The sequence below is a fragment of the Musa acuminata genome, chromosome BXJ3-4 (genome assembly GCF_036884655.1).
Source record: "Musa acuminata AAA Group cultivar baxijiao chromosome BXJ3-4, Cavendish_Baxijiao_AAA, whole genome shotgun sequence".
NCBI classification, from domain to species: Eukaryota; Viridiplantae; Streptophyta; class Magnoliopsida; order Zingiberales; family Musaceae; genus Musa; species Musa acuminata.
The window spans coordinates 40,775,666-40,798,076 of NC_088352.1; the positions used below are offsets into that span (position 1 = coordinate 40,775,666).

Below are 22,411 nucleotides of genomic sequence, written 5' to 3' on the forward strand. Positions count from 1 at the left end.
AATAGATGGTCCTCATCACGCTTGTTGTTCCTGTAAACTATGCCTATGTCGAGACAAAATCTACGGCATTTGTACAAGAATCATAATATCCTTTGTCTCTTTACTGCATGGTTTTCTCTCTCCTTTGAAACAAGCCGAGCTCCAAATGCAGAGTTTGGCATGATTCGGAGAGTAAACTACATCCTCAGTATATTTGGTAAGAGGATAGGATTTGGTGTCACTGCTCCTATTATTACTTTCAGTTTTTGACGAGTGTTGGCAGCCCCACTCCTGCAATTTTTTGGCAGCTCCTCCTAACAAGGAGAATATTATTAGGCCCCCCAAGCTCATCGGTGCTGGGGGGACTCATGAACTTCCCAATAATTGCATGTAGAGAACATGAAAACATCACCAGACTGTGATTGTCTTCGCAAGAGAACAAACTTGGATGATCTCCCGTTCCATTTCAGTGAAATGAAACTTACTGTTTCTGAGAATTAACAAGATGCTCTTAATAATCACATCTAATCATATTAATTAGCATGATTCATGGATAACCATGACTGACATGTCAAGAAGATGATATGTCATCAAGTCCTTGACTGGTAGTTGATGGATAATTCGACATCAGCATTCATTGCTACGACTTGATTGTGTCCATCATCGAGCTTCATTTGTTGCATGATATTAAATGTGATATTATTATAGATTTTTAAGACAGGTTTAGGAAAATAAGGGTAAAAGAAAAAGAAAAACACGCATAAAATCGACATTGTCTCTGCACATATCCCACACGAATCATCAAATGTAACAATGTTTAATGTATCATGATAATTAGGTGGTGTTTGGCCTACCGACCATGCACTAACATCTCATGTGCTCCTCCATTATGATATGGTCCAAGGAAGGCCGTGATGGTTGCCTCCACCACATGGCCACACATGGGCTGCCGGACAAATCGACGGCAGTGATCTATCCGGCACCGCCATACGGCAAATCTCGGTCGCACGATCCCGACCGGGCCGGCCTCAGTCTGCCCTAAACTCGACCGGCATCGTCCTCGTGGCTGTCCTCCTTCCAACCGACCGCCCTAGTTGTCATTGCCCTCGGTTTCCCATGCATTAAAGCCTGGGAACAGTTTGCCTTCTTCTTCTACTCTCCCTCTCATATTAGTCTATAAATCTTTATCGTTCCCAAAGACTTCCCTGTGAAGTCATCGACAAGCTCGTTTGAATCCTCTTCTTTGGGTGCAAAGACGCAGAGGTCGCACAAGTTTACGTACATGGAAGCTGCGGGAGAGAGCCTGAGAGACACCGAGCTGAGGCTCGGATTGCCAGGCACCGACGCGCCTGAGAAGCCGGCGTCGACGGTGACAAGGGGCGGCAAGCGAGCCCTCCCGGAGGACGACGAGGAGGGTTACGCCAAGAGCAACAAGTCGTCGTCGGAGGAGGAGCAGGGGGAGGGCGACCTGTGCTGCCAAGAACCCCCGGCGGCGAAGTAAGTTCGCGAGAATTAGCGCTCTCGAGGTGGAAGAGACTATGTGTGTTGTGTTGTTGATGGCTGTTCATCGACGTGCATGGCAGGGCGCAGGTGGTTGGCTGGCCGCCCATCCGGTCGTACAGGAAGAACAGCCTTCACTCTAGGAAGGTGGAGGGGGAGGCCGCCGGCTTGTACGTGAAGGTTAGCATGGACGGGGCTCCCTACTTGAGGAAGATCGATCTCAAGGTCTACAAGGGTTACAAGGAGCTCAGAGAAGCCTTAGACGACATGTTCAAGTGCTTCTCTCTAGGTAAGGAAACATGCAGGCCTACATGCATGATACCACCGAGAACAGCAGCAAACATATGACCACAGCAATGATCTAAATCTTCGTTGATCTCTTGCAGGAGAATTTCCAAGGAAAGAAGGGTGCAGTGGATCAGAATACGCCATCACTTACGAGGACAAAGATGGAGACTTGATGTTGGTCGGAGATGTTCCATGGGAGTAAGCATCTCATCTCCTTTCTTTGATATGCTGCTTGTTTCTCCCTTCACTTAGCTGACAGGCATCTCTTCTTCCATTTGGTGTGTGCAGGATGTTCATCTCTTCTTGCAGAAGACTGAGGATAATGAAGGGATCTGAAGCCAGAGGATTAGGATCGAGACATTAACAACACATCATCTCATAAGAATGAGCTCTTTTTTGCTTGGATTGTTCCAAGTTCATGAGACTGCCCAAAGAAGGAAGAAGTGAGAGAATGTCTGGAAATAATGGATATCTGCCAAATGGATGATAATATACTTGTTCTCCATGCAATTGTACAGAAGAAGTTTGCTTGCTTTTAGTTTCATGTCGAGAGAAGATTGTGTTTTCAAGTTGTTGTTAGCAATCAAAGGCTTGTTGTTTATGAATTCCTATATTATGTATAATAACCTGAAACTGAGGAAAAGAAAGAGGAAAATTCGCCTTTCTCTCTCTCTCTCTCTCTCTCTCTCTCTCCCTCTTGTGTTGTTATGACATCTCCATCTTTTTTATATGAATCTTGGATCCAGAAGGAGCCATACATATATATATTTTCCTTCCAAACCAATATAACATGCAAAATTATGTATCACTTGAGGAAATTTTTATCACCTTCAATGTTATTGCAAGTAGGATGATGGGTGAGAGAGTGATGAGGTGAAGCTAAAGAGACTTGGTGGGTGACAAGATCTGATAAGACTAGTCCGAATTCCATGAATCAAAGGCGCAAGGAATAAGATTTCCGACAAACCGCATGTGATACACATGGCTGAGATGTTGGGAGCTCCCACTTATGGCAAAATTTTCCCAATTTTAGAGGGAACAATTTTTAGAGCCAATATAAATATATGGAAACATTATGCTGGATTTATTGATTATTATGATAAAATTTGTTGATTGTCTATCATAAAGAATTCGATTAGATTTATGTCTTAAAAGCTTAAAGGGCAAGTCTTACCATCTCCTCTTAATAAAAAAATTGATTGGGTTATCATAATGTCACGAACGGTCATCGCACACCCGCAACAACTTCGTTTAACGAATTGTTCATCGCTCTCATCTGCATGTACAGCTATTTGGTAGCATGTTTTATCTTGGTTTTGAGTCATTTTACTTATAAAAATATAAATTCGAACAAGTTGTAGCGCTATAAAGCGACCGCTCACCGAACCGAACAAAATAGTCCCAAAACAACTCAAAACAGCTCCGTTTTCATGTGCCATGGGTTATTTTCTACATTTCGCTTTCGCTCACTAAAACATCAGCCATCTCAGCCCCTTGGAACCCCTCGGGTGGCACAAGACTGGATGGGGCTGCGATATAATATCGGGTGTTGAACAACCTTTCGCAAGTTCGCACGTTACATTGACGGGAACTTGTTGCCGCGCCCGACACCCGGTGATAGATGTTTGTGGACTTGCAGCTGTTCATTCAACATACTAAAGTCCTTATTTTCCCTCTTTCCCTCTTTTCTCTTGTGCACGCAAGGTGCTAGCTGAATTGCTTGTAAAGCTTCCCCTTTTCGCGAGACGTTGGGACTTGTTCATCGCTCATTCTTCGAACTAATCAACTTTCTCTTTTACAGGTCCTTCGGGACCTGCGAGAGGTTACAAGTGGGCTTATCTTTGTGGACGCAAATTGCAAGGGCAAAACGCGACTTAGACAACGCAAGCTAAGTTCGCGTCTTTGCTACAAGGGTGCCTCGCGACTTAAGCAATGCAAGCTAAGTTCGCATCTTGACTGCAATAGTGCCTCATGCCTTAGGCAATTCCGGCTATGACAATATGTTCCAAAATTTGAAGTTGTTAGAAAAGGGCCCTATATATATATATATATATATATATATATAGGTTGTAGCAAGTAAAATCATTTGAAAAGGCAAAGCCATCTTCTTGTGCTCGGTGAATCCTAGCATTACTTCTCCATGAACTCATAAGACTAAAAGCTCTTGTTTTATTACTCCATGATGTATCTAAATGCCCTACATGCTGACATGTTGTTCCTTTATCCAAATGTTTTATTCACTTAACATCATTGTAATTTATTTGATCAATCAAAGTAGTTTTCTGATGCTGCATTTTCACCCATGAGAACTTGAAGAGGGAAGAATGGTCCCATAAAACAAGACCAGGTGGGATACAAATACAAAGCTGCCCAACCATCCATAACCATGTCGCTCTTACCACCAATTCAACCTACTAGACTGGCAGCATGGGCATGTACCTAACACACAGGAAAAGTAGGCAGACCCAACTCAAACTGCATAAATAAAATAGTATCAAGTGCTTCAGACAAGAGGAAGGAAACTTCTGCTCAAGACCTCACTCATCTCTTTCCACACCATATTTATTGGTGTGTGAATGAGAAGAAAACTAGGGAGATTCCAGGCAACAACCAACCATGTTGCTAAAACATGCCAGCTTTCTGACTCCCTTCTTGTCTACAGCAGATGGAAGATTGATTGCATTTGATCCACATTCAATGAACTTAGGAGCTTTAGCAAAAATAGAAAAGACAGTTCCATGCCTAAGATTGCTTCATATGACATCACTTTAGTTTAGAAGAAGTCAAGGAAGATGTAATATATTGCCAGAGAAGGATGGTCTGGTAGCATTAGGCAGGTACCTGATGAGAGTCCCCAATATCTTAGAAACTTCACTCATGTCTTCCTTGCTTAGACAAAAAAAGATTGCTTTGGTACTTCTTCTTTCATGCGTAGCAGTTCTTTCTAAATGTCAGAAATATTAAGTCCCAAAAATTGATCTCATTTGAGAGAACACAACTTCTAAGTTGGGAAAATGAGAGTGCATTTGACCATGACTAGACACTGACCCTTTAGAGATTAATTCCATGCTTAAGAACAAGATTCACTAAGAACCTTTGTCAAGAAGCTCAAGTACAGCATCAGAACCATTGAAAGATCAGATTTTGGCACTTGGTCAGGGAAATACACAATCAAGAAAGATTAGTAATAGGCTTGCTAAGTGTTGTCTAAAAATTGCAAGCAATTTGGTACATACATACATACATACTAATTTGCTACTTAATGATTCTTATTCAATTGCAAATGTAATTTAGCTGAGAAGTTTCCTGCACATTTCAATAAATGGCTCAAGCAAACATAAGTTTGCTATGGTAGACAGACATATATTAAAATAGATATATTGGGCACAGATTTAAACAAAAGCAATTACAACATCAACTAATCCAGAAAATTTGTGCTTTACAAAAATATGTGATGCATAATACCTAATATTTGTATAACAAACAACAAGTGTTAAACCACTGTAGAATCAGCTTCATAAACTCCCTGTATTTTCATAGTATATAGACAAACTACAAAGCTAGAAATTAACATTATCCTATGCATACCATAGGCACCAGTATAATGAGACAAGGAGCCCTTGATATCAAGAGGTAATGAAAGAAGTAATCTTATATCCTTAACATCCAAATGAATCTAATGAACCAACATATTATTCCTTTCTTAGTCGTACAAACATATCATAATGCTGGCCTAAAGTAAAATTTATCCTTATTTTACAATTTGATCATACAAAATGCATCTGCTAAAATTTAAGTTTCAACTACAATTTAAATTAGTGGCTCTGGTCCCCTGTTTTGTTGCCCGTTTTGTCAGAGTATATCTCATCACTGTGGAGTTGATGTCAGATCATTGCTCGTGGAACAAGTTGGTAAGCCATAATTTATCAGCAAAGATGCTAAATTCTCAACAATCATTCAGAAACTCATCTCAGCCGATTTCTTGTAAGAATCCTGAAAACTCAATCCTTCATCTGGTCTTCACTCGCAAAGCAAGAAACCATCTGGTGTGGAATTTGCCTAAACAAATCTCATATCAGCTGGTATCCTCAACTGGATGGGTGCCTTGATTACCATCGTTGTCATCTTTATTATCTGAAAGATGAACTACTTTCAAGTCCTCACTGAGTTCCTGAGTGTTATTGCTACCATCGTCACTTCCTACTGGTTTCAAGCTTGGATTAGTAACAACAACATCATGCCTCTGAGGTTGACTAGCATCACTGCTGTAAGTATTTTCTTCATCTTCACTATATGATATGCCAAACTTCTGCCCGTGGGTCAATCCTTGGCAATGTCCCTGTAAAAGATGCAAAAAAGCTAATAACAACGATAGCAGGAAGTATAAAGCAAGGTAATCTGCACCATCTTGTAGCCATTAAATGACAATTGCTCCAAGTCATTCTGTGCAAGGATATCAGGAATAGAACATGGTTTCAATGGAGATTTAAAATGCCTGATATGACAATTGGTAGAGCTACATAATTCAAGGGCAAATAAGTGGATGCTCTTGACTAGTTGAGTGAAGTAAAATGGGTTGGTTCCTAAGTGTATATGGCCTGGATGTCAGAGTCACACTTCTTTCAGCTAGTGAGGTACTTGAATGTTCTTGAACAAGGAATTCTTTGTAGATGTTAAGAGTGCCCTAGAAGTCACAATAGGTGGCCAAGTAATGTTCACCAAATCCATCGTGAAGGATTCATAGTTTTCGTTGAAATCTGTAAATGCAATCTCTCAAGCCCCATTATCTATTTCCTTTCCCCCCTACAAACCCACTCCGCTCTCCCCTCAAATGCCTCACCAAAACAATTCACCACCATTGCAGTCCCTCTCCGTCTTTGTTCCTCAGATTTGAACAATCCTTGGTCAGTCACTGAGACGGTCCCTTGCCTCACTCTTTCTTCTCTTGCCCAGGTATGTCCTCTCTCCTCCTCCCCACTTAATACTACAGCCACCAACTCCCTTGGCAGCCCCTTGTATATATCTCCCTCCTTTGCTCCTCTCCTCTTCATCTCGTCTCGCTCTTCCTACTCCATTCACCTCTCTTCCATCTATAATCAAACATGTGATAAGAATTTGATTTAAAGGGTTTCCTTTCCTGTACAGGCACTTACACTCCATCAGGTGCAATTTTAATCACAATGGAAAGAAACCAAACAAATCCTGAGAGAACCACATTGCATTGTCAGTTAATATAGTTTTTTTTGTCATTATTTTAACACACTATGTAATACAGAAAAACTCAATTTCTTAGACATGCCATTGCCATGACAGATAACATTGTGATATGTCATGTCATACCAACACAAGGCCATGCTAGAATGGGAATTTCTGGGTATGGCACCATCCCATGCCGAAAGATATTGGCATGCCATATGTTATGAAACAACTGTTATTGCTATATGCCATGTAACAGTAACAAAACTTCTATGACATTAAGAATCTTAAGCTTTCACCACGGATCTACCATATATATCACTTTAAGAGGACTGGAATTAATGTGACAACTTATTTAAAGATCAAAACCCTCTTTCTACCCTAGCTTCTAGATTATAGTCTTCATACCTTGACGAAACCTGAAGCTGAAAAAGAATCCTGGATTTTGGGCTGAGCAACTGAGGAACTAAAAAATCCATGAGAATGAGTGTCATTTGTTTTCTGATGATTAAATGATGTCTCAAAGACGCCATATCTATTGTTTGCACTATCTTTGCAAAATGCTCCAAAATATGAGCAGTGTTCATTGACCAAAGATATTTCTGGAGTTGCAGGCAAGAAGTGACCTTCTGTACTAAATATGTACCTGCACTTCAGAAAACAATATTTGTTAACAAGCTAAGCTTTGATTTCAATTACAATATGAAAGCTGCAGATAATGGTCCTTACTTATATGGCCCATTCTCAACAATGTTGTCCGGACCCACAGATAAATCAAAAAGCAGCCAAAGATATTTAACCTGGAATTTATTACTGTCAGAAATGATGTAAAGGGGCAACTCTCTACATAGAGATTAAGTTGAGCAAATCAATGAAATGGCTGTAATGCACACTAAGGTTGGTTTGAAGTGTAGATCCATGAAGCAAATATTCATTGGAGATGCCGATTAAGGTTAGACAAAAAATTAAGCACAGAAGGCTATTCTTAAACCACAAGACCCAATTTGGCTTCTGCCATGATATTCCAATATTTCACCAGCACCATCATCCTTTATGCTAAAAATAATAAGTGAGCCGATCTTTACTGTTTCAGCAAGGAAAAAACTCTCCATATGATCATCCTGCTTGTGAGACTCTACATCAGCTATATGACAATATCCACAAGGACACCTGGCACCATACTGAAGACTTGCCACAATGTCCCGTCCAACATCAAGATACCTGCATTAATATCTGAAATTTTAAACATAGCTAAATTGTAGAAAATAAATCAACACTAGTTACAAGGAAATGTAATGTCAGTTTCATTTTGAGGCAATAACTGCACAGCTACCATTTAATTCACTGTGACATATGTCATGCTTTTTGTAGAAAAACTTACCATCTGGCATCTACAGAACTCTTAAATTTATTAGTGTAGGCCCCATAAGATGAAAGATATGCACCTTTAAATAACCCTTAGATTTCTTAGTTTAGGCATGAAGGATGAACAGGTTGCAAAATTAAAAAAAGGCAAAGAATGGATAGTTCTGGCTACAAGAAACAGTGTATAGTGACAAGACATATCTTAACAATGGAGACGGTTCTGCCTCCTTAGTCTATCTTCTACCTCAGTAAATGCCAGTTATCATTGTCAGTACACACAATAATTCGAGATGAATAATTTTCATAAATCTATAAGCTTGAGAGTTGAGATAACAAAAGGCATATTGAAGAAAGACATAAAAGACAACCAACAAATGATGAATTCTTTTTAATCTTCATTTATCTATTTCTAATAACTCACAAGGTTACACATTCAACTGGGTTATGTCAGGTTGCCAGGCATGGGCTTCTGAAATGTGCAGTGTTTTTGCTTTGTGGTGGATGGAATATTACTGCAACACAAACACAATCAGAACATATATTCTGTGTCTTCTCACTTTCTTCCTCTTATCTCTACAGCTATCCTTGCCTCTCTCCTTTTCTTATCTTTGTATCTTCTTTTTCAGTCCTCTTTCATCCTCCTTTTTCTTCAGTTTGGACCCAATCCATTTACTGTTCATCATGGATTATAATCATAATCACCCATGTGAAACGATGTATGAAGACTTTTCGATAACAATGCAAGATACCTTAAGCTATTTTGTTGTATTTTAAGCAAGCATTGTCCCTAACAAGATTTTTGAGTTTTAATTTTGGTCCAACAGTAGTTTTAACTTTTAACCCGTAACTACTAAATCTGCAAATTTAAAATAATCCATGCCCCATCAATTTTCATCTACGTACTTTTCATATCTTTCAATCAAAGAACCACATCAAAAACTCTGATTGGCCAAAACTATTGTAACTTGATCCAGAACAAATCTTGTCTCTAGAATAGCATTGATATTTTAACCAAAATAATGAATAAGAAACTTTCCATATAGCTGCAACACATACCTAGGATCTCTTGTAGCTTTGAAGAGCCAATATGTACTTTCAATCAATTCTGGTCGCAGAGGATAACTCTTTTGACCATGCTGAAATTTCAAACTAAGAAGGTTAACCGAACATGCTTTAACAGGAAGAAAATCAACAAAATCAATTACCTGCACACTCATGGTTGCAAGATTAAACCCCTCAGGGGTGAATCCATACTTTTTCCAGACACTGAAGAAAGCAGCATGGGTCCGAATAGCAGGATCAACATCTCCAGCTAAAACCTTATAATTAACACCATCAGCAATGGTCACAGAAATTTAAATCTATATTTTCACCATCAATGAAAATTTAAACCTGAAGCCCTGGCCAGAAAGCTTGCAGACTGTTAAATAATGGCCAAACTGTAGCAGCAGAGTTCATATTCACCTCTACATACCTATATTTTATTACAATTGGATAACAAAACTAGTCAATAGAATTCAATGCAACACTAAATAGTAAGAATGAAATAGCAGAAACATGAAAATATAAAAAGATTACAAAATCCGTAGGAAACCATAACCAAACTTCAAATAGAACCATAAAATCATGGAAATTAAAATTACAGGTCAAAGTATATTTTTTATTCGAAAAAACTCTTAGGAAAGGGGCAACTTATAGTTCACCAAGGATCATGGTGGAGATAGCGCATAGCTGCCTTGTAAGCTTCTTGGAACATAAACAAGTATTCCTCGTCTCCAAACAACAAATATGCCTGTTAAAGGTTCCAGGGGAGTTGCAATTCAATAGTAGACCAAGAGATATTATCAAGTGAAAGAATGACTCATTTTACTACTGACAGTACAGAAATAATGAATTTTCAGGAGACAAAAGTAAACTCAGGTTTCCTTAAGAAAACTTGCCAGCACCTAATGGATAGTAACATGGTGAGACTACATTCTACGTTGGAATCAGAGACTTACAAAGTTATTTCATTTCAAAATCCTATAAGAAATAAACACTCCTAACTCTTGAGGAACAAAGCTTTCTTTTCATTACAGAATTTCAGCTTTGAACATAGGCTACCGTAGAACTAGAAGTGTCCCTCCATGTAGCACTATGTTAGGCATGAAAATTATGCACCTTGGACAAGAAGGCAAACTAAGTGAGCATGATCTAGTTCTCCCGGCATGAATAGGCAACACGGACCTAACTTCAAGAAAATGAAAATGAACTGTTAAAACTATGACCTTGAATGACAAGCTTGTGCAGTTTATCTCCTTGGAAAAGGTCATCCCAACCTCACTACATCATAGTAGGATGGGATGACTGTCATAATGAGTGATAAGTCATCATTTATCTTCATTGATGTGAGCACATCGGCTCATGAGGAATTGTCCTCTTGGTGGACCCTAAAGACGCCTTTGAGGATAGAGGTGACACTAATCTTATAAGACTTTGGTTCCCATGCTTCAACTGATATATAATTATTATCAGTGCCCCACTAGGGGAGCCGAAGACTATTGGGACCCACAATAGGTGTTATAAGTCATTATTTGTGTTTATCAGTATGAGTATGAACTCATGTGAACTTGATGGTTCTGTGTGGGCCCAATACGTCTTTGTCCTTTTAAAGTGAATCCCAAAAGACAACTATGAGGGTAGAGGGTCCTTATAAGGTTTTGCTTCGGATGTGGGACTAGATGTACTTATCAATAAGCATTTCTGACTGTGAAATGATATTCTTTATCAGAATTTATTATTTGACTTGGAAAAGTCACTATCAAGTATATTAATGTACTGAGAACAAGAAAACCAATAGTGATGGTAGCAGCACAAGAAAGCAGCTTTTGGTAACATATAATTTGTATTTTGTATAATGGATTTTGAGTTATTATTGGCCCTACTACTGCATTTACTTTGTTACCACACAAGCTTAAGTCATGGTAGTTCATAGCTGTAGTAAATTAATACCAACAACTTTTACAACTAATTTTGTGGAGGCCCTTGTTAGTGAACTTCTGGTTTTCCTCACATATTGACATATTCAAGGATTTTTAAAATGAAGTTGTGCAAGCATTGTCTGCTTGAAAGGAGCAATTTAAGAGAAGGGAAATTGAGAGATATAAAAACATTCTGATCTACAAATTCAAAACTTATACGAATCAAGGTTCATCATACGGAGACATACCGCTCGGTACGGATGGTATATACCAATCCGACAGGGGACCAGTACGGGCGATACATTGATATGCCCGTCGATACCATATGTCAGTACACTTGGTACGACTCGATATATACCATACTAACAACTAGTCGGTAGACCGGTACAGACCGGTAAGACGAATCATGATACGAATATCATACAGATGAAAGTTGTCACTTACCTTCAAAAGGTATTCATAGAAAGAGTCGATGCTTGTTCCTATACCAGCATCCTGCAAGGGCACCACATTGTCTTCTAGAATAAATTTTAACATCATATACGGCTCACAAATGATAAATTTAAGTCCACTGTTTATTGATATTGAAAAAGTAAGAGAAATTGCCTTTTGAGTCCATTCACCAGTGAAAATATTGATATGAGCTCCAACAAGGTTAATTTTTGATCTACGAGCCCATATTCCTCGAACAGCATTCTTTGTAACTTGTTCAAAAACTGTATGGTCATAAATGAAGCAACTCCAGTGAAATAAGACACAACAGGTTAATTGAGTTAAGCAGAGACGACATCAGGAAATCCAGTATGACACAAAAGAATAAAGTTTGAATTTTTGAAAATCTAAAAAATTTAGGAACAGAGTGATGAAAAGGGAAAAACAAGTGAGTTAACCAATACAAAGCTAGAGAATGTCATCACATGAGCTTAACCAAAAGAAGTTTACAATCTGATTAAAAAAAAATAGAAGTGAACCAGTGATGCTAATAACATGGTTTATTTGTATTGATATCAATATCAGATTAAAGAGCCATAAACTCATCGACCATCAATGGGTAATGCATTAATTGTGGTATGGGACTTTGTGTCAGTTTTATCCGGACAACACCGAAAATGAAGCAAGACCTGATTGAGTCATTTATTAATCTTCTCAAGCCTTCTTTAGATGAACATATCACCACACACATTCTCTGGAAAAATTAAAGCATGTCGTTCATTTTGATATTATTCACACAGTAGGTTGCAAGATGGCTAATCAAATTTAGCAATCAGATATATAAAAATAGGATAAACATTATTTTTATTACAGATTTAAGTCATTAACTCATAGCATCGAAATAATGAAATTTAAGAAGTCATTAAGGTTCCTGAAAGTATCATACATGTATAATTTACAAATGCAGGTTAAAGTTAAACCAGAAGTATGCAAGTGACCATCAAAACCCAGGCAGGGGTAGCATAGGTATGGAAGATCAGTGACAGTATAATATCTGCTCTATTTCTTTATTATGAAAACAGATTTTTTTCTTATTAAGGAAATAGCATAAATCCACTGACCTGGGTTATTAGTTAAACGACTCAGAACCCCGAATTCCAAGGTTAAAGTACCGCCACCAGCTGTTGATGTTATCTATAACCAGTTCCAAAATTTTAAAAACAACTTTAATGAACAACACCAAGATTAAAATGAAAATATAAAAATTATCAAATGACAACCAGATTATAGCTATGTCCTAAATTTAACTATTCCAGGATGATAACGTGTCAGTATGCCAGTACATATTGTGTGCCTGTATGCCAGTCTGTAACGGATGCATACCAGTCCAATCAGCGATTGGCATGGGCTTCAGTACCATAATTTTTCAAACCGTGGCTTGACATCAGCATAGTTTCAGAGACCAAGTTTCCAAATTTTGGTGGCACCAAGAATTTAGCCGATGGCTGATATGGAAAATGCTAGTAACATAGCATGACAAACCATCGTGCTGACATATGAGTGTCATTGAGGGAAAAAAAAAAAGGGAACCAGTTTCATAACTCCGTCCCTTGTTTGAATAAGAAGTTTTGAAGAATACAAAAGTCAACTTCCAGAACCTTGCCTGAAAAAAAACCCAAAATAAAAGAAAGCAAAAGGAGCTAACCATATATGTCTAGAAGAGACATTGGTGCAGAAACATGTCATCTACCTACCTCATCAATTTCAATCTAAATTGTACCTTTATGCTAATCATTGACATGTCATTATATCTTTTTCATATAATGCTTTTCATCAACTAAAAGAAAAACTTCATCTGAGGTAAGGCAAATGAACCTCACTAGACGCACTATGTAGCTTCCTAAAACCAGTTGTCTAGTCTCATCTACTTCTAATGTAATATTGCATATAAGAGATTATTAGATAAATAAAAGCTCTCTCTTATCAGAGGATCCCTCGGCTGATCACATACTAAAGAACTACCTTGTATAATTATGCATGAAGATTGAAGCTCACATAGTGTCATAAAATAATGATACAAACAAGATGTTCCAGTAGACAGTCGTACATGATTAGAACAAAAAAACCATGTCCATCTAGCAAAAAAGATGATGGATGCCAGTACACTTTTTCAGCTACTCACTGCTAGCCTTACCATGAATCTGAACATAATTAAGTTTGGATAATCAATCAAAATAAAATGACTTGCCTTGCTCTCATTTTCATCCACTCCATGCAACAAATTGACAGATCCAAATGGGATTCCTGCAAGAAAATTTTAAATGATCTAAAACATCAATGATCTACCCAATACAGAATGAATACTTTCAATTAAGACATTCTTTATTTTCATCAGCAGAAGAAGATAAACAATATATATAGAAGAAATAAGCAACATGCCTATGAAATGTGACACAAAAGACATGACAACCATTAATGATCAATTTTCTTTCTAGGGGATAGAGGGTCACATGGTTAGTCTAACTCTACGCATGATTTGCATGTTATAAATAAGACAGGAGCTCACTGACCAGAGAATAGGCATTTGCATCCTCAAGAACATTATGTAAATTCTAACACACTTGTGGTAGGCATCTCCATGATAGAATGATTAAGATGTCACTGCACATCAAACCATTATAGGCATGTTGTGATGTGAGCAGATAGTGTCTGTTAGGCAAACATATGTGTGGTCGATTGCACAAGACAAAAACTTGCGTATTTTATGGCTTATGCCTCAAGAATATCAGCATGCAATTACTCGAGGTCATGAATAAACTAATGCATGACAAACACAAGATTCTATGAGAACACATGTATTGGCATGTGCTAATAAACTTGAAATTGGTCAATTCAATGGAAGTAGGACCCAAAAGAATTGAGGCAATAATCCTAGGATCACACTAGAAGAGAGCCGGTCACCATGAGAGAAGGAATCCTCATGGCTTCAAGGTCAAAAAGGTGCATGAGAAACAAAGTAAAAAACAAAAACATTAAAACAGGAAAAAGGTGAGAAACCATGACAAACAAAAAAGTACAAGTAAACAAGAGAAGGGATAAAAAGGGCATGCCTAATGCTCTGAGGGATCATTTAGTTAACAACTAGGGACCCCAGTAAATCTAACGCCCAAGTCTCGCTCACCTGAAGTAAGGTTCTCAGACTCTCTTTCTGGAAGGCGAAGAAAGCTTCAAGGAAGTTTTGAGGGGTCCCATCAAGCACCTTTATAGAGGTTAGACCGATACATCATGTTTCACAATGGGCATAGAACACGGATGGCACAACAGCCTAAGGATGGAATAGTCACAATTGTGATGCATGTCACACCTAGAACCGCCAATCTAGTGCTTTTTCTTCTGTAACCAGTCATTGTCTTACTCATCATAGCAACCGACACACCTTTGGACCATGTGAGGCCACATCCTCAATGTCTCTGAAAAAATATTTTACTCCTAGGCCAAACCAAATATCTTTCAGCCCGAGTGAGGGCCACAACTGTTGAAAGACAGGTGGCACCTCAGCCCAAGATGTATTGTGAGAAGGGTGGCACCTCGGTCAAGCCCAGAGACAGCCAAGGACTTAATAGGAAGGTCTTGTTACACCAAGGTTTTAGGTAAGGCCTGAGCGCCGTTTCCCTCATGCCAAAGTCTACCACTACTCACACAAATAATCACAATCTTCCCAAATCCCATCTTAATTATGGTCTTCTATTTAATTTTTATTCCCTTCAAACTATTAGGTATATTACTTCTAGTCTCTTGTTTATATGCGATGTCCAACAGTATCATGTGATTTAGATGTATGATTTTGCTTTGAATAATTACAAGTTGAATAGGTTGAGTTAGTTCGAAGATACGTGGTTATACTTGAATTATCCTAACTCGTGGATGGTCAATCATCCCTAGTTTTTGGACATGAAAATAAACATGAACGTTCATACTCTTATTCCCCTTTTTTTCTTAATTTTGGATTATCAACATCCTCCCACAAAGTATGTGAGCAAGTGGTTTTCTTTAGCCAAATATTTTCTCCCTTTAGCATTCTATTACAAAAGAGTAAAAGTAGTTCAACATAGCAAGGTCCGCAATATCGTACCGTACCAGAGTTTTGACCTGGGCTCGGTACCGGTACGGTACGGTATACTGAGCGATACACCCAGGTGTACCGAACGGTATATTCAGGCGTGCCGAGCAGGACCGGTAACAAGCGGTCCGCGTACCGGACGCCTGTCAGACCGGTACGTACCGCCCGTACCGGGCGGTACAGTCCGGTACTGCAGACCATGCAACATAGTATCTTTCACTAGTAATTGCAATGTGTCACGGTTGAACAAAACTGAAAGATCCTAAAAAGAATAAAGAGCCAGAATATTTAACAAACATAAATTGTCTGCTCCATGAATTTAATGCTAGTAGACATGAGCCAACGGCTAAGGAATGTGCCAAAGGTCTACCCATAGACAAGTTGTCCTACCAAGGGCATATGAGATGACACATGCTTCTGTACAACACAAGTGTGGGAGTGTACCACGAGTAAAACCATGCTTCTAACAGTGACATTCCATCTTTAAGGAACTGAAATCTAGATACCAAACACAACACAGAAGGATTTGCTACTTCCAAAAACTTCTATGAGCTTAAGTTATTTATAACACTGATGTTGTCACAAACAAACACTAAACATTTCTGGGTATAAAAGACTCAGAAGCTAATAACAAAAAAGCCTCTATGTGAAACTATCAATTGAAAGCAATCCAAAGAGAAGCACAAACAAAAGGATACCAATATTGTGAAATTCCATTTGGAAGAAAACAAATACTCATAGACAAACACTTAAAAAATTTTACAATAGTGGAATGGCAAAAGCTATGTTGAACTATCAGATAAAATCAATGTTGTTTTAAACAAGAATCCAAGCTTTCAGTAGTAGATAACTCTTCCATGGTCAAAGAGATGTAGCCATATAGCAACCATACAAGAAATTGCATAAACATAGATGGATGAGTTATAGACCTGTGGGAGTGTCAAAGGCAGGTAATAGTCTTTGGGCCAAATCCACAGATAAATGAAGCAATTGGTCATCATAGGATTGGATCTTCATCCCCTGTCAAGTAACATTTCTTACATACAGAACCATATTTCTAATAAATGGAAACCTTCTAAGCATCACATAAATGGCAACAAAAGTGAAAAACTATCTATTGTTTACTTTCAACATCCGAAACTTTTCTTTCAAGAGTTCCTATTTTAAACTTTGGAATGAGAAACGTCGAAGCAATTGGACGAACAAACAAAACAAAGTAAAGATTTACCTTTAAATATAAGTAATCAAATTCCAACCTAGCTTATATTTATGAGTGTCCTTTCCTGGTATACTATACTGAATTGGTTTTTATCTGGAATCCTATTTTGCTGCAACAAGTCAATTCAGAAAACAAAAGGTCCATCTTCCAATATCCTGTTACTAAACCCTACAACAATGGAACACATAAGAAGTTCAGGAGTCAAACAGATCACTGCAACAAGCAGATCCTATCTTCTGTGATGTTTTCGTCCAACTCATTCCGTTGTAATGTTTTCATCCCAACTCTCCACCATAATCCAAATTTTTTACCATATCCCAAAGTAAATCAAAATACAGAACTTATATTGGAACTCCTATTTGCAGTTGGCACATGAGGAAAGCAGTACTGCACCCAATTTCAGATTTGCTACTGCTACAAAAAAGATATTCAGTAACTTGTGAAAATTTTTGGAAGCTATTTGACTAAAAAGATTCAAGTTTCCAGAACATATTTAACTTTAAAATCCTTCTAGATAATGATCTTCAAGTCTTAACCAATCTAAAAATGAATTGTCTAACACAGACCTATTCATGCAAATATTACATAAAGATACAAGAGCTCAGTAAGTCAAGCAGAAAAAGGAACTCTGTTAGTTCAATATTTTCTTGTTCTTGCAATATTGTGAACAAAATTAAGGATGCAAATGAATACCATATTGGAAAATAAGCATATCCATGAGAGGAAAATAAGCATATCCAGGAAACTTGAGCAAATTTCCAAATAAATTAGTAAAAAAAAGAATGAGCCTCCTACACTATGTTTGCATGTATCTTTCATATATACAGATCTTACCTACATATATATTATACTAAGATCTAAATACAAAATAAGATCGAAGGCTACACAACTTAATGATTCTATCATCTGTACTGAACCATAGTGAATCCAATCCTATGGATCCTTGGGATTTGTGGACTCTTTTAGATCTCCTAGTTTCAGGCCATAGATCAAGCCAAGGCAGGCTCCTTGTATGAATCCTAGAAAAGTTGCCAGTCTGAAAGATCTAGTACAGAAGATGCAATATGCAGATGCACAATGTATAGTTAGTTTGATAACTGGTCAATAAAAGATTTTTTTTTCAACACATAGCCATCAAGGAGACCATTGCTCATATAACACCAATAAAGTGTAACAGTGATAAACAACTTAAAAAGGCTCAGACCTTGCTGAATTTTAGAAGGGAAAGATATACCGTGGCATAGTCACTTGCAATAAGATGAGCCGAGAGCAAACCCCCAAGAATCCGGATTGTGGTCTCAAACACTGAAACTGTTTTATCCTACATTTGTAAAAGTTATTGCAGAGATTACATACTCTTAACTATCATATCTTGGAAATAAGAAGAAAACTATTTAAACACCATAATTCATAACCAAACTAATGAAATTAAGTCAAACAATATAAGGGTAACATTACACTTACAATATCAAATCGGACATTTTCAGAGACCCAATCAACAGCTGCATTAAATCTTTCACGATCCCCCAACAAAGCCAATGTATCCAAGGAGTCTATCTGCTCGATAGAACAAATAAACAAAAGAGGTGTGATGATACAATTAAAATATATTAATTACCAAATTGAACAAGATTGTCAAGGCCAATAGCTCTTACAAGTGTTAGGGCATATCCACCAAGCGAGTCTTCTCCTTTACATGTTAAGGGTCTTAGTTCGTCAAGAGGAAATGCGTGTTTAATGTATCCATCAAAGGCATGATAGAACATATCACGCACCTATAAAAGAAAAATTATTATCTGATGCAATTGATAATAAACTTAAAATAAAAGGTACTTCAATAACAAGCTTCAAATTGATGCAACTTGTAGAGACCAAGTGTCACACATAGAAGTTTGTTCATGAAGAATTTTGAAGTATCTTAAAAAGAAAGTGTTTGCTCCACATTGATTGCTCACCATTAGATGTAGCACGTACTCATAATTCTTTTACTAGGATTGGAACATTATTTAAGAAAAGGGTTAATTTGTGAAAATAGTGCACATGCATCATTTAAATGCCTATGTTTCAAAGTAATCCAATATTTATTATGGTTTCAAACAGATATGGGGCCTGTTGACCTTTCCATGAGTTAACAAGCTCAGGTTTCATAACTGATGTCAAGTAATGAATTATGCTTCAATTGATTTAGTATCTAAGACTTTTGTGGAGAGCCAAGTAATACACAAGCATAACCAACTCAAGCCAAGATCCATGCACAAGCAAACTGCCGTGAACTTGATTTTTGGATCAAGATTAACCACAAGCAACCAATTCTTCCATTGTCGTCTGAGCATGAATCTTATAATTCCATCAGAAAACATTACTAAATATATATTCCACAAAGACTCAATGAGTTCCTCAATATATGACACTCTTTTATCAGGTTTAAGGCTAACACACAGTTACATTTTTAAGATACTCCAAGCCTGGCTTGGTCTTATTCTCACAAGAGATTGGTTTTGCTACAATTTTTTGCCATCCAAAGAGTGGTATCTTCAAAAAATGAGTCATGTTATTTTGTAAAATATGACAATATCCCATGCTGTTTAGTAAATTAACTATAAAGGACTCTATGTTGTTGATAAACAAAACAATAATCTCATAAAAGAGTCCAATTATCTGCTGGAGCCACTTTCTGGCCACTTCTGGCAAATTACTCTGTTTCCTTATGTGCCCTTGAAACAATAATTTCTTGCTTTGAGATGTCCTGACACTAAGGCTGCAACACTTTGGAATATTAACAACCATATGCTCAATTCCACACCTCGAGACAAAAAAAAGAAAACATGCCCTTGTGAGAAATGAATAAATGAAGCATGCATGAGTCTATGCAGTTGCATCAGCAAATACAGGCAACCAAACATGCCCTAGATACATAAAATGCCATATAGCCATCTATTGTCATCCGTATATTATATTGAAATGTCCTTGTGAGAAATGACAAAGATGATGATGTTGTGAGAAAAGACAAAGATGATGATAATGCAATCTTCCTTTTATATTTAACATTCTCCATACAAGATATGCACTGAACCACTGACAATGACATGATCCAGAAAAACTGACCAGCTTCTCATGATGCAAAAACTCCTTCACTACCTTAAGACTAATTATGTGATACGGGTGCATAAATAAGATAGCCAATGTTGGATAGGAATGTTCGAGGATATCAGCACAATATTCGATAGTCCTCCACTGCAATATACTGACCAGAACTAAGTGACAATCGTCAGACAGTTCCTAACTGAACATTCGACGATCTCAATGTGGAGCCTATAAGAGTTATTCATTTCAAGAAATTTAGTACCTTGGTATAGGCCATGCTAATAGCATGCTGTCATGAATTATGTTATGTTCCAACAGAAACAGACAGGTCAGGCATTTTGCCACCAAACATTAGGTTGGCCAATGCTCACGTTGGTGTGAAACGTATCAATCCACATTGATTGCCATGGTCAATATGCAGACATGTACGAGATAAGTATACTTAGTATAATTGTGACAATAAAGAATTAAAAAAATCAATTTAGTAGTTCTATTTGGCAATGTTCTTATTTTATCACCCATCTACTATAAAAAAAGAGATGTTGCCATTGTATTCTCAAGCAGCATTCAACCTCGCATTCCCTAGTTGCAATAATCGAATCACAATCTCCATCAAAGAGAAATGATATGAATTAGCAACCGAAAGAATAAAGAAAACACATCTACTTTCACATGAACTATTCTGAATATACCTAAGTAATTTATAGTTTGGCCAAAAGAAATCTTAATTATACTTGACGGTGTAATTCCTAGCCAATTTTTATTCCTTGTTCTTCCTTTTTGTTATTAGTCAGAGAATAGAGCTTAACCTCTTATTAAATAGGGATACACTTACTGAGTTTCCTTACACTTCAATTGCCTGGTGACTAGAGAAGCATTAGGGTCAAAATGGGGCCTGTAGTTATCATAGAAGCTACGAGTTGATAGGTTTTGGATCTTTACATAATCATTTACACAATGTGATAATTGTTATTTTCCATGAATTATCCTCTATTAATTTTCATCATTACTTTTTTTTTCATATTTGATAATTCAGCTTCATATGCTTTTATGAAATATGAAACATGAAAGAATCCTTCAGCATTATAAGAACTATATTCTATAATTTTAATCTACAGTTTCTTGTAGTAATTTGCTCTGTTCTGCAAGTTTTACATTTTTATTGTAAAAATTAGATTCTTGGTTGATTCAGATCCTGCAAATCCTTTTCAACTGATACTGCCAATCCCAATCTTAATGTCTAGTCAATCCAAATTCTATTACAGATCCTGTGAACTATGTAATCAATAACCTAAGTTGTCTACTGCATGAGATAAGAAGTAAAAAATCCTGATTCCTTCCTGCAAATATCTACCCAAAGATATAACCTGATGACAGTCTTTCTCTTCTCTGTGATACATAAAGAAGTATAACTGTCATTCTTTCCTTCCAAACCAGACGTTGATCTCAAATGGCAAACCTTAAAGTTGTTCACCTTGCACAAAGTCGTAGATGATAATGTTATTTCCAACCGAAAGTTTTCTTCCTTTTCCTCGTCGTTGCCTCACTGCTTTACAAAAGGTTGTCTAGTTCAATTGCCCAGATAGAGACGGATGAATCTCACCACTAACCCAAAACCACATCTTTGACAGAGAAATAACTAATGTGTTTTCCTCTTCAACTTCGCATTGATCTGGGCAGCCGGATCCTCGTTCAAGACCCAAACTTACTCTACCAAGAAACGGCTACCACTTCCAGATCTAATAAAGAAGAAAAACAAGATCCAGTATTGGATCGAAAAGGAAACGGCAACGACACGTACCTCGTCCCTGAGCTCTTTGGCCTCCGCAGGGGTTACACCGTCCGCAGAAACCCCAGGAGGGAAGATCGCGGAAAAGACCATCAGCTGTAGAACCCAAAAAAACAAGCTTTTCCACCTCATCCCCTCCCTATGCAAGGAGAGGCCCGAGATTTCGCCTCCTTTTGAGCGCTCTCAGCCGATTCAAACGACGACGACGAGGACAGAGCAAGAGCGCAGAGAGAGAGGGAGACTAGATCAGGGCGAGACTAGAGCGGAGTTGTGAACCGGGGCGGAGCTGTGAACCGGATCGGGTTTTCGCTGGCATCCGCCCAAAGGATCCCCGATAAAAATAAAGTGAATTTTCTGATTAAACCTTACTTATATATATATATATATATATATTAGAAAAATGTAAATTAGATTTGAGTCCGATACCTATCACATATGTAATGAATCAATCAGATACCTTAACATAGATTTATGATGAA

The 22,411-nt window shown here is 37.7% G+C and overlaps 2 protein-coding genes across 2 annotated transcripts; one reads left to right on the top strand and one right to left on the bottom strand.

Moving 5' to 3' along the window:
* Positions 1–1,145: 1,145 nt before the first annotated feature.
* On the top strand, positions 1,146–2,432 carry LOC135635572 (auxin-induced protein 22D-like). Its single transcript, XM_065146737.1, has 4 exons — positions 1,146–1,476; positions 1,563–1,768; positions 1,866–1,965; positions 2,056–2,432. Exons 1-4 carry the CDS (start codon positions 1,262–1,264, stop codon positions 2,129–2,131), a joined length of 597 nt encoding a protein of 198 aa, XP_065002809.1. The 5' UTR covers positions 1,146–1,261; the 3' UTR covers positions 2,132–2,432.
* A 2,961-nt stretch (positions 2,433–5,393) lies between these two features.
* LOC103983122 (alpha-mannosidase I MNS4) lies at positions 5,394–22,206 on the bottom strand. Its single transcript, XM_009400291.3, has 17 exons — positions 21,945–22,206; positions 18,715–18,834; positions 18,524–18,616; positions 18,294–18,380; positions 16,770–16,860; positions 13,969–14,024; positions 12,842–12,914; positions 11,895–12,004; positions 11,733–11,783; positions 10,032–10,120; positions 9,721–9,802; positions 9,534–9,647; positions 9,385–9,464; positions 8,049–8,184; positions 7,693–7,763; positions 7,372–7,609; positions 5,394–6,106 (listed from the first exon to the last, which is right to left on the bottom strand). Exons 1-17 carry the CDS (start codon positions 22,062–22,064, stop codon positions 5,843–5,845), a joined length of 1,875 nt encoding a protein of 624 aa, XP_009398566.2. The 5' UTR covers positions 22,065–22,206; the 3' UTR covers positions 5,394–5,842.
* Positions 22,207–22,411: the final 205 nt, after the last annotated feature.

Bases quoted from the DNA above. Each gene is read 5' to 3' on its own strand.
- LOC135635572 (XM_065146737.1), top strand. From the start codon at position 1,262: ATGGAAGCTGCGGGAGAGAGCCTGAGAGACACCGAGCTGAGGCTCGGA. The intron at 1,477-1,562 runs GTAAGTTCGCGA...CGTGCATGGCAG, and splicing joins CAAGAACCCCCGGCGGCGAA to GGCGCAGGTGGTTGGCTGGC. The intron at 1,769-1,865 runs GTAAGGAAACAT...GATCTCTTGCAG, and splicing joins GTTCAAGTGCTTCTCTCTAG to GAGAATTTCCAAGGAAAGAA.
- LOC103983122 (XM_009400291.3), bottom strand. From the start codon at position 22,064: ATGAGGTGGAAAAGCTTGTTTTTTTGGGTTCTACAGCTGATGGTCTTT. The intron at 12,915-13,968 runs GCAAGTCATTTT...AACTGGTTATAG, and splicing joins TGGATGAAAATGAGAGCAAG to ATAACATCAACAGCTGGTGG. The intron at 9,648-9,720 runs GTTTAAATTTTC...GTTAATTATAAG, and splicing joins CTTTCTGGCCAGGGCTTCAG to GTTTTAGCTGGAGATGTTGA.